This window comes from Aulonocara stuartgranti (genome assembly GCF_965226115.1).
Source record: "Aulonocara stuartgranti genome assembly, chromosome: 6".
Lineage (NCBI taxonomy): Eukaryota > Metazoa > Chordata > Actinopteri > Cichliformes > Cichlidae > Aulonocara > Aulonocara stuartgranti.
In genome coordinates this window covers 3804591-3820336 of record NC_138944.1, presented here as the reverse complement: position 1 = coordinate 3820336, position 15746 = coordinate 3804591, and the positions used below count along the sequence as shown (strand labels likewise).

General features: G+C 43.8%; 1 protein-coding gene across 1 annotated transcript; it reads left to right on the top strand.

Annotated features, from left to right (window-relative positions):
* The first annotated feature begins 2351 nt into the window (after positions 1-2351).
* Positions 2352-14836, top strand: LOC309708096 (polycomb complex protein BMI-1-like). The gene is made up of 9 exons (XM_082535853.1): positions 2352-2676; positions 3257-3384; positions 6487-6583; positions 6686-6741; positions 6831-6960; positions 8423-8462; positions 8574-8672; positions 9608-9688; positions 13620-14836. The coding sequence occupies exons 2-9, from the start codon at positions 3267-3269 to the stop codon at positions 13992-13994; spliced, it is 996 nt and encodes a 331-aa protein (XP_082391979.1). The 5' UTR covers positions 2352-2676; positions 3257-3266; the 3' UTR covers positions 13995-14836.
* Positions 14837-15746: the final 910 nt, after the last annotated feature.

Here is a 15746-nt window from a genome sequence, read left to right as displayed (position 1 = left end):
TTTAGCTCCTCCCCATTTTGGCCAACTTTCTTTTGATTGGCTTCCCCTCATAAGCAAAAGGTTTGAACAGCAGGTGGCTAGGACTTAGCTGTGTCTGGTGTTCACATGTATCTGGTTGATGTTAATTTTCACTGCTAATTTTCCTGTGATTGTGTGGACTCTACAAGCCATTACACTAAAATACAGCCACTACGCATGTAGCCTTCAGACTGACTCTAAAGAGAAATTCAGAAAGTAAAACAGGAAGCTCTCCATTTCTGCAGCTGTATAATCCTGTACTTAGAGAGATCTGGTCTCAGTGACATCAAACAGAGCCACACTGACTAGGATAGAATAGAATAATCCTTTAATTGTCCCAAAGGGGGAAATTTGGAAATTTGACCACATGATTTGAAACTTGCTTTATGTTTCTTTCTACATTAAGAGTAAATACAGGACAGGAAATAGAGAAAACTACGACATATCCCATGCAACGGTATTGAAAATTCACCCTAGAGACTGTGAGTGTTAGAAATGATCAAACTGACCTAACTTGAAACATTTTGTAACCGGGCAACACAAAAAATCCCAACGTTTATTAAACTGAGACTTCAGTGGGTTGCAAAGATCTCCGAGATCCTTAAAATTAGAATATTAAGTCAGGCTGGTGCAGTTTTACATTTAAAATGATTGATACATGTCCACGAACGTATCAAGACTCAATATGTTCGTACTTTCCATCAAAGAAATGTAATTCCCTAAAATATCTTTGATTTCAGTGATTTGTTTGAAATGCTTACAGAATAAGTCAGAGGTTCAGCCGGAAATTTGTAGATGCTCTGCCCTGAGCGTGTCTGCACCAGGCGGGAGGACACTGGAGAACAGATGGCAGCTTCAGTTAAAAACACGACTGAAGCAGGAGACTGATGGGAAGTGCTGGTAAATGTTGAATTCACTCTCTGCTGCCATAGTTGGTTTTGTTTTGTTTTCTTTACACAAATGACGTGTCCATCTTACATTGATGACGTATTAGGGGAAATTCATTGGTGCTCAAAATTTCCGTTTTATTTGTAGTACTCAGACTCAGTTTATCCTGCTGTTACATTTCTACCTTACGTGACCGCTGTCCGCACTGAGGGCGTCCACACATGGCTATTTAATTATTCTCAGCGGAGACGGGGGCGGGAGCTGGGGGAGGGTGGGGGGTTCATGCCCTGACAACCTGCTTCCCAGAGGACACGATGGCCTTTAAAAGCGTCTAAAGAACAGATGGTAGCCACTGAGGTGCATTATGGGGGTTGTAGTTTTTGAAACTTGGTCCAAATCACAGCGTATTATTTCTTTATCCTGTTTTTTCAGCTTTGGTTGATTCGCAGGTGTAGATTTTGGGCGGTGGGGGTGTTGTCTCAGCATTTAGACGCATGAAGCACATGAATCTACAGCTCCTCTCCCCTGTGAACGACGCAGAGGAATTACCGAAGAGACAAAGACTTTTTTCATGCGTGGATAAAGACGCTTTCATGTCAATGCGGAAAATATGCAATAATTAATAAAATCAAGTGTCTGGCAATCACAGTTTCCTGGGAGATGGATCTACACCTATGGGTGCAAAGGTGCATTTCACTATAAAAAGCAAAAAGGGTGAAGCAGGATGAACAGATCCTGCGGAGCTGCTGTGGAGTCACTTTATTCAACACAAAATAAAAACGATGCTCTCCTTTGATTCACTCAGAAACATTCAGGAGGTCCAAACCCAGCATCAAAGAACTCTGATTTTTTTCCTTTCGATTTTTACACTTTGTGCTTCAAGGTAAATGTGGGACCAGTGAATTTTCCTCCTCCTTTGTGATGTTGTGAATGAGACCGTACTTTCTTAAAGTCAGAAGTAACTTTTCTCATAACCTCCCCCCCCAGAGTTTATTTCATGTCTTTAAACATGTGCTGTTATCTCAGCTCTACCTGGGGGATATTTCTAATTTCAGAAATTAGTTAGAAATTAGAAATTACTGCATGTCAACTAATCTGCCCTGAAATCTGTTAAGATAAGATAAACCTTTACTAGTCCCACACGTGGGAAATTTGTTATTTTATGTTGTTAAATTTGTTGAAATCTTTTGAGTATTTGTTTTTCAGGTGGAAATCTATGTCCTCTTTGTAAAACAGTTATTAATTGTGTCTAAAAATGGCATTTGTTCAGTATATTTACTTGTTTATTATAAAATAATTAAAATGAAAACGGAAAAAAACCCTCTCAGTTCTAATAACATCTCCCGGAGCTGGTGGGCCATCCGTGGGTCTCGGGCCCGGGGACACGAGGCCTGTAGGGCCTCTCTCCCTCGGTCATCCACAGAAACTCAGTCAGAGCAGCGGAGGGCGGGGCGGGGCCGGGCGGGCCGAGCAGCCGCTGACTGACACAAATTAATCACAAGGTGGAAAATCAGAACAAGAAGTGCGGGGCTCGGCGTGTGCGGGACAAACACCGTGGACAAAGTGCGCGGGGCCTGCGGACTCTGAGTCTGGACACCCTCTTCGCCCCGTGAACGAGGCGACAAAATAAAGTCACGTGATCCAAAATGGGCAGTCCTCTGACGGTGCTGAAAAAAGCCATTTTCTGGCGCTGCTGCAAATTCTGTCCAAGTCCCAAATAACTGAGCCGCCCTGCGCCGCGAGGACGCGGACCCTCGGAGGAGAGACCAGGTAGGACCGCGCGTCGCGGATCGCTTTTGTTTATCGCGCTCATCGCGGCTCAGTTTGCGGAGGCGCAACGCGAGGCGCACGGTGTCACATTCGAGTCTCCCTTGTTCGCCTCCTGGTACAGCAGCCCTGTCAGTGGATTTAAGATGGCTGCTTTGTGTACCAGTGTGCTTTTCTGCGGCTCGGTGCCCCCCTCCGAGCCGCCGCTTTCGCCCGCGGTGCTGGGTTGAGGTGCGGGCTCGGACGGCGGAGCTCCGCGGGGAGGGGAAACGCTCTTTGTTGGGCTGGAGGAGATGAGCTGGTGCACGAGATGAGGCCACACAGGGGCGATCGAATAGCCCGCTGCCTGCCGTGTGCCCCTCACAGTCTGCGCTGAGCTGCTCGGCTCCTGCTCCCGGCTCGTCCCTGAACCCAGCACCGGGATTTGTGGGCTTTCGTCGGCTCCGTTTGTTGTGGTTTCGCGAGCCGCTGAAGCGGTGCAGACAATGTGTGAGGAGATCCGGGCACAATGTGGGGGATGACCTGCAGTCTCCAGCAGTAAGCGCTCATAAAAACCCCCTCACGTTCTCTGCTTCTTCTGCAGATCAGCCCAGATGGATAAAATGCAGCCTAACCGGATCAAAATCACAGATCTGAACCCACACCTCACATGCCCTCTGTGCGCCGGCTACCTGATTGATGCTACGACCATCGTAGAGTGCCTGCACTCCTGTAAGTTCCTCACATGAATGCACCACCTTACATGCATGCACACCGTTTCCATCAGACCTCTGCTCATGATGATGTTGAAGGGAGGTGAACAGGCATGATGTTGAGTCACACACTCCACCTCAATTAGGCCTGTAGGAGGTCCACTTCAGGGACCACACTTGCACAGCAGCACATGACTGCATCTTCTGGGTTGTGTTGAAACTGCTTGTGCTGGATGTTCATGTTAAACGTGGGCAAAGTTTCAACTGACGGTCAAGGAATCCCTGTGAGCCAAAACGCCAGGCTTCACACTGACAGACCTTTCTAATCTTGGATCTGTGTGATGTCACAGAGAGGGGATATCCCTAATATGGGTTTCAGGAACCCATCAGAGCTAATCTACGGAGAGCCATCAACTCCTTATTAATGCTGCTGTTCTGAAAATTGCTGCAGGTAGCCTCAATGAATAAGAGCAAATGGAGCTAAATGGCTAAAATAGGTTCTTACACCTGCTTCGAGAACACGGGTGGGAAGCCGGTTTCATTCAGAGAGCCGTACTTACTTAAATGATACAAAGGACTACGCAGAGCTGAAGCACTGTGCGCCACATTTGCTAAACTCCACCACTTTGGTAGACATAAGGATAAGAATGAGTCCCACAACTTTCTGACAGGTTGGTCGCTCTGTGACCGTCTCGAGTACCACGACATAAAATAATCCACTGAAAAGCTGAATCAGTGTTTCCTTTTTATTTATATTCACCATCTGAGTAATAGACTAGGCCTGGTTTAGGTTTTCTTTCCGTATGTTTGAGGCCGGTTTGAGACAGAGGGCTGGCCTCCTCTGGGACTTATTTTGCTTTTGTAAAGCCATCATTTTCTTTGTTTTTGTAAACGTGGTATCAGTTGTGTAAATGAATTTCAATGACTGCCCCTTTTCATTTAATTTTGCCTTTAAAAACACTCTCGTCATACTAGATATTCAGTCCAGGCTCATGTTCTCTGGATGCTGTTTGTTTATAAGCAATAATTAAATCAGACATTAAAAAAAGTAATTAAGAGGTTTCCGTGTGTGGATAAGAAGGAGCTGCTTGTGGTGGTTGATGGAGACGCTATCAGGAGGCTGCTGCTCGCTTCGTGCCTGAAATCAAAATGGCAGATGCCATAAAGCTGCTCATGGTGCTGTGATGTCACTAAAATTTACAGAAAGGTATTTTACTGCAATCAAAACCCATAAAAGAAACTCTTGATCATTGTCCTTATTTCTATTGTCACAGACACGAGAACCAGCGTTAAAACAAAAACCAAAGAAAAGCCGACTGCAAGCGCAAGCGCACGGTTCCCACCCACCTGTGCAAGAGTAGCCAATCAAAAGAAAGATGGCTGGAAGGCAAACCGGCTTGTTTCAGACAGAGGAAGAACTGAGGGGATGCATGAAGGCTCAGAATAGGTAGATAGGGATTATTATGAATTGTGGTTCATGCAAAGCTGCTGTAGTAGAGTCAAAGAGTTAAACTATGAAGCAGAAATGTCTCGTTTCATTGTATGGCATCAAAAGCAGTCAAGAACCTGTGTTGACTCCTTATCACTGAGTAAATGAATAAAGAGAACGCCATCGGCACCAGGGAAGCGTGTCCTGGTATAGAGCGTCAGCCTGTTGCTATGCAGAAAACAGCACAAGCATAAAAACAATAATCATCATAAATTATTGTTATTTATTTACCCAGTCCTTTAGTCTCATCAGGAAGTGTCCCAAATCCTGGAAGTGACCCAGGAATGTCAGCTTAGCAGCTTTAATAAGACCTCTCTTGAATTCTCCAGATAGTAAGGAAAGGTGCTTCAATGCGTCCTTTGTTACCTCCTTTAGCAGAGGACACACCGGACCATCCTTTATGAAAGGGGAGGTGTTCACAGTTCATAGATGAGGCACCATCCAACAAACAGTCGGCGTGACTGACAGGTGCTGCAGAGCATCTATAAGTTTATACGTTTGTTTCCCAGTTCCTGGCTTTATCAACTGGTGCTAATCTTGGTTGAGGTGTTGCCTCACATGAAGTACATGTCTTTATATGAGCTCTGTCAAACTAGTTTGGAAGTTTTATTAAAGATGTCAAAGTGTGTTTAAGGTTCTGGATAATTAAGCTTGAATGCCTGTTGTCGTATCGCAGCCTTTCTAATTATCATGAAATCTTTTCTTTTTGTCTTTTGGCTCGCTGGAGGAAGTGATGGATGGAGTGATTTAGACAAAGATGAGGAAAAGAAAGATTACTCTGAAATGTGTTTTATTTTATAGGTTTTATGTTCTGTTTTTTTATAATGAAGAGATATTTTTCACTGGTGGCTCTGCTTTAGATGACCTGCATGAGGCAGCGTGGTGAGAAAACAGGGGGTAGTGTGATGTGTGTTTTGTAGCAGCAGACATCCTCCATCAGGCTGGTTAGCAGTCCGGTGTGAGCGCAGATGGATTCTCTGAGCATCCAGCTTCTGTGCCTGAGTCCTTCGCACTTCTGCTTGACCTCGTCACACTGAGGTCACGGAAACAGAGGCTGGACTGCATCAACGCAGGGAATTTTCCTTTGTTAATGAATTTTAGGGCAAAGTCTGCAAACATTTAAGCATATTTTCAAAATCAGATGTCCTGTTGAACGTGCACATTACATTTTAAAGTAAATTGAATTCATATTATGCTTCCAGATGGCTGTCGAGTGGCGAGATCTTTTATTTACTTTATCGCGCACATACACCTGTGGAGATGTTGGGTTAATTTTGGGTGCTGTGGACACCAAACACACACAAACACACAGCTCTATGTAAGTGCTTTTTCACTCGAGCACTCACTGAATTTGGTTCAGGATCTTCCCAAAGGACACTTCTGTGTGCAGACTGAAGGAGTCGGGGATTGAACCACAGACCCATGGGGCCTGTTCAATCTCCTGAGCCTTAGCTGTTAAAGAGGCCTCTAATGACACAAAAAAACCCTTTAAAATAGACAAACGCATAAAAGAAGCGACATTACTAAAACTGTATGCTTTGCACAGAGTCTTCATCCTGAGGGTAAAGGAGGAGAGTGTTCTGGTCTTTCTGCTGCTCGTCCTCTAACAGCTTGTTCTCTCTCCACATGTAGTTTGTAAAACATGCATCGTTGCCTTCCTCGAGACAAATAAGTTCTGTCCTCGATGTGACGTCCAGGTCCACAAGACGTGTCCACAGCTCAGCATCAGGTAATCCAGTCTGCTTCATGTCAGTTTTTTTTCCTAACCTCTCCAAATTCATGATGTTTCATATCTGACACGAATGTTTTTCTTTTCTGTTTTTCATTCCAGAGCAGACAAAACTCTGCAAGACATTGTTTATAAGCTCGTTCCGGGGTTATTCAAAGGTAATGACCACAGTTTTGGGAGGCAGCGAAGGCTTAGTCATATCTTTGTCATAGATTTCAGTTTCACGATGCGCGTGGCTTTCCCGCAGATGAGATGAAACGGAGGCGGGACTTCTACGCAGAGAATCGTGTGCTGGAACCGGGGGAAGTGGTGGAGACGTTCAACATAGCAGAGGATGAAATTATCAGTCTGTCCATACAGTTCTACGAGAGGAACAAGTGAGTCAGTCATTTCCTCCTTATTTTTATTTTACTCGAGAATAAGAGCGAGAACCGTTAATCTGTGGTCTGTCGCACTAAAAGCTACTGCTGAGAGAACAGCGAGTTCGCCTGCGTGTGTCCTCTGTTATATTTGCTCTTATTTAGCTATTTATGTGCATGTATAGATGGAGAAGATTTACTTCATCCTCAAATTTTGTCAATTATTTTTGTTACAGCAGCCAGAAGTGGAAAAACAACTTGGCTCAATAAAAACGTAGATTTAAAATAAAAAATCTATCTATAGATATCTAGATAGAGAGATAGATACAGATATATATCACTTATTAAATATTATAATTCATGTATAATGGGCAGCTTAGTAAGTAAAATCTTCCTTTAATGAGATAAATGAGAAAAGCCTGTGAGTGGTGCAGAGGGCGTCTCAGGTCATTTGTCATCTATGGGTATGCACAGACATTTGGATGAGCTCTGTTCAGCTGAATCCAAACAGTGTGCTGATTCAAACTGAAATCATTCACCAATGAAGGAGGAAAATTCCCCCAGCAGCTCATATGGACTCAGTCAGACAGCTGCGAGTTCAATATTCAGGCCACACAAGCAGCCAGACCAGACTTCCACCGCTCTTCCTTCACAAACTGGACATTCCCTCCACATTCCTGCTTACTGCTCAAATTAATATCTGTTTGCCCAGAAGTCCCAAAACCAGGTACGGTCAGATCAGTGCAGGCTCAGCTACGTTTCACTGCAACCGAGTGGTTCTTTTTGTCCAAACACCGCATGTTCTCCACGATGACAGCTGGATGAAATGGTTTATATTTCCTCATCTAAGATTTCCATTTAGCTTTAGCTCTGAAATCCTGTGTCCTGCTCTGCAGCTCCTCCAGGGTTGCAGGCCTCGCTCCCATCAGCGCAGTCAGCTGAAGACTCTCCATTGCTGAGAGCGTAAAAAGAAGGAAAACCACACGTAGGCATGCAGAACCTGATTTGACAAGACTTTTAAAACAACAAGTAGTCATTTCACCTCTACATAAAACACAATCTACCACAAAATATGACTTTATCTGTGAATAACGTTGTTAAAATCAGAAATAAAATGAGTTGAGTGAACAGCACAATGCAAACAGTTATGTAGAAGTCCATAAAATACTTTAAAATACTATACAGTATTTATATGAATCCCACAGCTGTTAGTTAATATTAAAATAACAATATTATCAGAACAGTTTTTTTCTTCTCGCTTCAATGTGTTTGTAACTGGAAGCTTTTGATCATGAAGCGAACAGAAGCAGCTTCCAGCCGGGTCCCAGATTTGTCCAGGCACAATTTATCTGCAGCTCTACGTGGAGTTTTGTTTTTGTTCCACCAGCTGCAGTCTGATTCCTGCGAAAAACTCGTAAATATCATTAAAATGTAAAGAAATTTAATTATTGTTTAACTGCTTTTTAATTTCCCCCTGCAGAAATAATGAGAGGCAGCATTCAGAGATGGAAGGAGACAAGGTAAAGCAAAGATGTTTAAAAGCGGCAGCTGAAGTTAGCCGGTGTAATTATGGTTTTCTGGTCCTCATCCTGGATTAATGCATCCCTCTCTGCTCTTCTCTTTGTTCTCAGTCCAACGGTAAACGCTTCCTGCAGTGCCCGGCAGCCATGTCCGTCATGCACTTAGCGAAGTTCCTCCGCAGCAAGATGGATATACCCAACAACTATCGGGTAATTGGACACACCGCAGCCCCGCACAGTAACGTTTGCAGTATCGATTCTGCAGACAACTTCAAGGCTGAGGTGCAAAAATATAAACGCTTTGTTGTTCCACAGTAGCTGCTACAACGGCGAGGTCATATTGGGTTGCATTTGTGGGCTATAAAAGAGTTCTGGCAATCATCGCGCTGATATGTGAGCTTTCGGTGCAACGTGATAACGAGCAGACGCTTACCTGAAGTGACACTGCTCCGAAAACTGCAAAATTATTAATGCTGCTTTCATTTTTTTATGGAAGCAGTAGATCAAATGAAGTCAAAGGAAACCCACAAGCGAATTACAACCCAGCTTCACACGATTCACCTTTTTTTCGGGGTGGTCTACATGTATGTAGATCCCTTAGCTCAGATTAGCACAGTATATCTGGCTATTCAGAGCCCTGCTTTATAGGTGTGGAGGAGTTGTTCCTCACTCGTGTGGGTTTAGTATTCCAGGTATGTGCCACTTGATAATAAAGTCAGGCGGCTTGAAAGACATTTTTAAAAACACATTTTCTCCACAAAAAGCTGCTTTGATTTCTGCTTGAAGAGGAAGATGAGCCAGGCTGAAGGATTTCACACACAAGTCAAATATGTGCAACTTAATCCTATTTGTATGAAACGGTACGTGATTAAAACTGTAGAGCGACGTGGAAAAAACAAAGCTGCGCCTCAACCTCTTTGTTTTCAGAAACACGGGTGAAGTAAACCGTCAGGAGCATAAACTGGCCTAGACACAGATTCACGTAAAGCTTGGAGTCTGTTTAAATCCAGAATTATCTTATTTGTACGCAGGGAAACAAACCTTTCGCCGTGGTCGTTTATGTCGGTACAAACACTAAACAGCTCGCCTGGCAGAGGACGTTTTCCCCCGCTAACGTGTTAAATGGGTTTCACGGTGTGTTACAGGTGGAGGTGCTGTATGGGGACGAACCCTTAAAGGACTACTACACACTAATGGATATCGCTTACTTCTACGAGTGGAGACGAGTGAGTGAAACCTTTCATGTCTTTGACTTTGAAACAAACATCAGCAGCTTGATTTGAAATGAGAAGAGTACAAAATGTATTTATTTTTTTTTATTTTTTTAAGGGTCTGTTTGGATTCAATCAATATATATATATTTAAAAAATGCATTTAGGCTTGTAGACATGGTCGAGACAGTCTGCTGAAATACAACTCGAGTATCAGGATTAGGGCTGCCACGATTAGTCGACTAGTAACGATTACGTCGACTATTAAAATCGTCGATGACTAATTTAATAGTCGACACGTCGTTTGAAGCTTTGTAAGATCCCAAAAGACGCAGGAATAAGTAGCAGGATTTAAGAGTGTAATAACGGACTGAAACAGAAGATGGCAGCACTGCATGTACAAGGATGCCAGCTGCCGTTAAACCCCGAAGAAGAAGAAGTAAGTAAGTAAAAGTAAAGTAAAACTTTATTTATATAGCACCTTTCAAGATAAAAATCAAAGTGCTTCACAGAAGCTAAAACCTAAAAATAAAAATCAACTAAAAGCAAGTTTAAAAAGATGGGTTTTTAGCTGTTTTTTAAAAGCGACCACTGAGTCCACAGATCTCAGGCTCAAAGGGAGAGAGTTCCACAATCTGGGGGCCACAGTTCCAAAAGCTTTGTCGCCTTTTGTTTTCAGCCTCGTGTGCTGGACAGCAAGCAAGCCCTGGTCACATGACCTCAGGGACCTGCTGGGAATGTATGGATGCAAAAGTTCACTTATATACGTTGGTGCTTGTCCATGCAGGGCCCTGAAAGTCAAGGTCAAAACCTTAAACTGGATCCTGAATTTAACGGGGAGCCAGTGCAGCTGAATCAGCAGGGGTGTGACATGGGAAAACTTGGAGGACTTGGTCAGAAGCTTTGCAGCAGCATTCTGAACAACTTGCAGACGATCCAAAGAGGCTTTACATAAACAAGTAAACAAAGAATTACAGTAGTCCAGACGAGATGAAACAAATGCATGAATGACAATTTCTAATTCGGAGCGCGATACAATGGGACTCAGCTTAGCAATGTTTCTCAAATGATAAAAACAGGAGCGAACCAAAGAAGCTGTGTCCCAGAATTCATAGCGCGGCCCAGCTAAGTTTCCAACAATGGCGGCAGCTAGTTAGTTTTAACTTTACTCTTATTATTCTTTCTGGGTCACAAAATAAACGATTAACGTATTTTCAGGCGAGAATGTAGCTGTGTAAACCTCAAATATCTGCTCAGTTTATCAAGACACCACATATTTTCAAAAGCGCTCCGACGTTTTCAGAGACGTCTGTTACCCACTAGCTCGATAGCTAGCCGGGGGCAAGGCTCACTAGAGCCGTGAGAACACCGGACTCCCGGCAAACAGTTTTCAAACCCACCGCCGTCTTTCGCTACTCAGGTTAAACATGATATATAAGTCACTTAGATAACTTAAAAATGTTGTTGTTTGCCTTTTTTTTAAGTATTTTATTGGTTCCTGATTAAATCGGTTTGGCTGAGATTAAAGTTATAGTTTTTACACAGCTGAATAAACGTCAAGCAGATTAAACTCCATCGAAACAATCTGCAAATGTCATTAAAATTTAATAAACTCTCATCTTGTCTTTATTTTTAGTTAGCACATACCTTAAAAACTTAAAGCTGTAAGCTAATGATAGTTATATAAGAGCAGATGCTGCTGGTGCAATAAGCTGTATGTTTTACATCCAATGGATGATGATCTGATTAGTCGACTAATCGCAAAAATAATCGGTGACTAGTCGACTATCAAAATAATCGTTTGTGGCAGCCCTAATCAGGATAAGGAGGAAAGGTGATTTAAGTGACTTTGGATGTGTTGTGGTTGTTGGTGCCGGGCGGGTTGGTCTGAGTAGAAACGGCTGATCTTCTAGAATTTCCCCTCCCAGCAATCTCCAGGGTTTACAAAGAATGGTCTGAAAAACAGAAACTGCCAGCAGTCGTCTGACCTGTGGCTTTAACAGGGTGTTTTTGCCCAGAGGAGAATAAGCAGAATTGGGGGGAAAAAAGATTTCCCAGAGGTAACCGAAGCCGCTGTATCCGCTGTCCTCACTTCAAAGTCACCAGACTTGTTTTGTTAATCTGGGACTTTTTGGTTTGAACAAATCCTCACTCACTACTTTCGCTAACTACTTTTACTCCCCTGTCCCGTAAGTTAAAGTTCTTGAATCCAAAGGTGTCTGGTGATTTGAGGAGAGGACTATACCAGCTTCATTTCCCCGACTGTAAGGGAAAAATTGTAGAAATGTTTTAAATGTAGTTTAAATTGTATGCATTAATCTTACAATTTAAACAAGTCTGCATCTCCCAACAAAGGGCTGTGCCGACGGCCGTCTGCTGTCTGTAATAACCGACTCTACCAAAGAGTACCTCGCATAATCCCATTTCAAAAAAATCCAAGTAAATCCTTTGAGAAATTAAAAAAACAAGGCAGACTAAAGTCTGATGTGATGGATTACTGTCCTGAATAAACTTCAAGTCCTTACAGGCTGAACTGGTATAAACTGTAAAGCAAAACCAGGAACTGCTGGGAAGGAAACAGACGCTCCTAAAAGAACAAGCTCAAACAGGATGACTGTGTGGCCACGATGACTGTGCTTCATCAGGCCGACGTTGTTAAAACGGCTTGGGTCGAGTGGTTTGGAGAGAAAGTTAGAGAGGCAAGGCTGAGGTGGTTTGGACACGTCCAGAGGAGGGCTGGACAAAGGATGCTGAAGATGGAGCTTCCTTGAGCAGGGAAAGAGTAAGAGCACAAAGATTCATGGATGGAGGGCATGCAGAGGGGAGGCCCGGGATCAGGTGAGATGGAGGGAGATGATCTGCTGTAGTGACGCCCGAGGCAAAGCTTTTCCCAGCGACAGCAACAGTTTACTACTTTAATCAGATGCAGTGAAATCTGACTGACCTGTTTTCAAACACATATCGCAGCCCTCCACGCTTCAAGCGACTGTGTCAGACTCGCTCACATCAAATGCTTAAGCCACCAGTTTCCCAGGTGGGGTCACAAAGCGAGCAGACACCCTCACCCCCTCGTTCCCAGTAGAGGGGAAGATCTGATGTCCAAATCTCTCTTTCAGGGTTTATTTTCCCGCACATTAAACGTTTTGGTCTTCTACCAAAGAAATGATCACTTGATGACCTCATCGAGCACAGCAACGGCATCCAGATTAAAAATTGCAACATCGCAAAAGAGGGACTTCAATTAGAGATTTGTTCTATTATGTCTTTACTAACTGTGAAACCTGCATCTCAGTTAGCATGGTTTATCCTGCTTTTCACTGCAACTAGGACCATCGTTTACAAAGTGAACTTTATGATGATTTTTAAGACAGTAAAGTCTTCAGCAAAGTGTTTCCAGAGGGAGCAAACATCTTTTTGCAACTACAGATATCACCCCCTGCTGGTCGTTAGAAAGAATGACAATCTGAGGCGTTTTTAGATATTGACGTCACTTTCTTTGAATCCAGAAGCTGTGTACATCTTTTATATACAGTCTGTAATTGTAGGCTGGAATATACAACAGTCATTTATCTGTGTTGACTGTCTTTGTGAGCAGCTGGGTGAAGCATTGCTTTGAATTTATCTTTGAAATGATCAGATCAGTCAGCCCTCTGCTGATGGAGGTAGTAAAAGATGCACTTGTTTTTTTGGGTTAGTATTTTGAGGATTTCAGCTTTTATTTCAGCTGCTGCGTCATTGATCCTGTCCTAAACAAAAGTGGTGCCCAGATTAGCAGAGTAGCTGTTGGGTTCCTAGCTATCAGAGGACAAATACCCTTTTGTTGGTTTAGTGTTTATTGTACGTGTGGGACTAGTTTAAAAATGGACTCTGTGTTTTTAAGGGATTTCTTAAGGTCCTGTACACTCCTGTAAACACATTTTCGCTCTGTCTCTCTGCGTCCGTGCAGACTGGACCCATCCCTCTGCAGTATCTGGTCAAACCCACCCGGAAACGCCGGAGGCCGTCCCAGTCTGCTGCTCAGGGCCACTCCGACGGCGTCAACACCAGCCCAACGTCGGAGAGCGACTCTCAGAGCGACAAAGTCCACAGTCCCGCTGCCGCTCAGCCGGCCCGAGCCTCCTCTCAATCCAGCCCGGCGTCCCACAACCTCTCTCCCGCCATCCAAAGCTCCAACGGTACCACTGTGACCAACAACGCTCAGCGACACGCCCTCTCCTCCAAACAGGCCGCTCGGAAGGTGACTGTCAACGGCACGAGCTCCGGGGCCAGCAAAGAGGAGGCGAGGGGGGGCGACAAAAGCGGCCTGCCTCCCACGACCTAACGCGCGCGCACACGGCGGCGAGGAGGACACTGTTTGAATTGCTTCCTTGTTTCTTTGTGCAGAGCAAAGACAGCTCGGGCCTTCGTCCTTCTGGAAATGCGGGAGGCAGATTTGTGTTATCTTCCAGCAGGACAGACTGAAACGTGCAGCCAAATAGACACTTGTATGTATGTGCGTGTGCGTGTTTATGTGTGTTAGACTAGAACAGTGCACACATACAAACTGTACAGTATGTATCAAATGTGAGCATGTGTGCGTACATATGTATAAACTTATCTTTTATACAAGATATTGTAATCGTTTTGTATTGTACACGCAGTGGGTCTGTTTCATTTCCATAAGCATCGATTTGGCCTCTGTGAAACTTGAGACAAAATGCTGAAAGGCATTGCAGTGCGGCTCACTGCTGAAGCTGGATGTAAAGACGAGGAAGAGAAACTCTTGCTTTAAACAGTCAGACGTGTCAATAACTGCTGTATAAGTGTCCAGTATAAGCAACAGCTCATCAGGTAACACATGCTCATTAAATTGTTGATGCACTTTGTTACGGTCACTTCACACAAACCGACAAGTATTTTCCCGACAGGAGAAGCATTAATATTTACAGAAGCACTACCAAGCTGTTTGTCAGCGTTCTTTCCTTCATGGCAGTCGAAGAACTCAAAAGGGATTTTTGAATATTTGGCCATGTATGTTGTAGTTCCATGCATTCCAAGCATTCCTTTGATTTTTTTTTTCTTCTTTCCGTTCAACAATGATGCTTTGTTTTTGTTTTTTTCCAATTACAAAAAAGCAGCCATATGTGCATGTTTTAGGTCAATAAAATGTTTACTTACTAGGTTTTTCTGACCCGAGTGTCCTGTTTATGCTCCAAACAAATGTTTGCTTGACATCCATCCCGCCGACTCGTTCTCATCGTCCTCCTGAGAAGAATCAGACCGCCTTCCTTCATTTTAACGTGGTGTGAATTAAATGTTTGGCACAGCTGCATTATAAACAACTACAGCTGTATTTTATAATCTGAGATGTAACAGTGCTCATTAATTTTTTATTTTTTTTTCAAAATATTTAGGGCGACTTCTAATTAAATTCACAACATGGTGCAAAGTGGCAGGACAGTTTTTTGTTTGTTTTGTTTGCTGTATTTAATCATTGCTTTGAATGCAGGTCCTTTCTGTGTCTGAGTGGGTACTCTGGCTTCCTCCCACAGTCCAGAGACGAGCAGTTCGTGGGGTTGGGCCAGGGGTGGGCAACTCCAGGCCTCGAGGGCCGGTGTTCCTGCAGGTTTTAGATGTGTCCTTGAACCAACACAGCTGATTTAAATGGCTAAATTACCTCCTCAACATGTCCTGAAGTTCTCCAGAGGCCTGGTAATGAACTAATCATGTGATTCAGCTGTGTTGACCCAAGGTGAGATCTAAAACCTGCAGGACACCGGCCCTCGAGGCCTGGAATTGCCCACCCCTGGGTTAGGCTCACTGGTGATTATAAATTGCCCGCAGGTGTGAATGTGAATGTGATGTCTCGTTGTGTTAACCCTGAGGTTAACAGGAGAAGATGAATGGATGGATGACAGCTGTGGAAATGAAAGCAACACTCGATCATCTCAGTATAACACAAGGTCAGTTACACTTTAGGAACGACAGTCTGTCCAGTAGGAAGGATCAACTTTTGTGAGTCTTTGTCACTATTGGTAGCAGGAGACAATGTCTGAGCATGCTCCTGGATGGACAGTGCTATTTGGTAGCATCA

Coding starts and splice junctions, on each gene's coding strand:
- LOC309708096 (XM_082535853.1), top strand. CDS start 3,267: ATGGATAAAATGCAGCCTAACCGGATCAAAATCACAGATCTGAACCCA. Junction 6,584..6,685: donor TGTCCACAGCTCAGCATCAG/GTAATCCAGTCT, acceptor TTTTCATTCCAG/AGCAGACAAAACTCTGCAAG. Junction 6,742..6,830: donor CGTTCCGGGGTTATTCAAAG/GTAATGACCACA, acceptor GCTTTCCCGCAG/ATGAGATGAAACGGAGGCGG.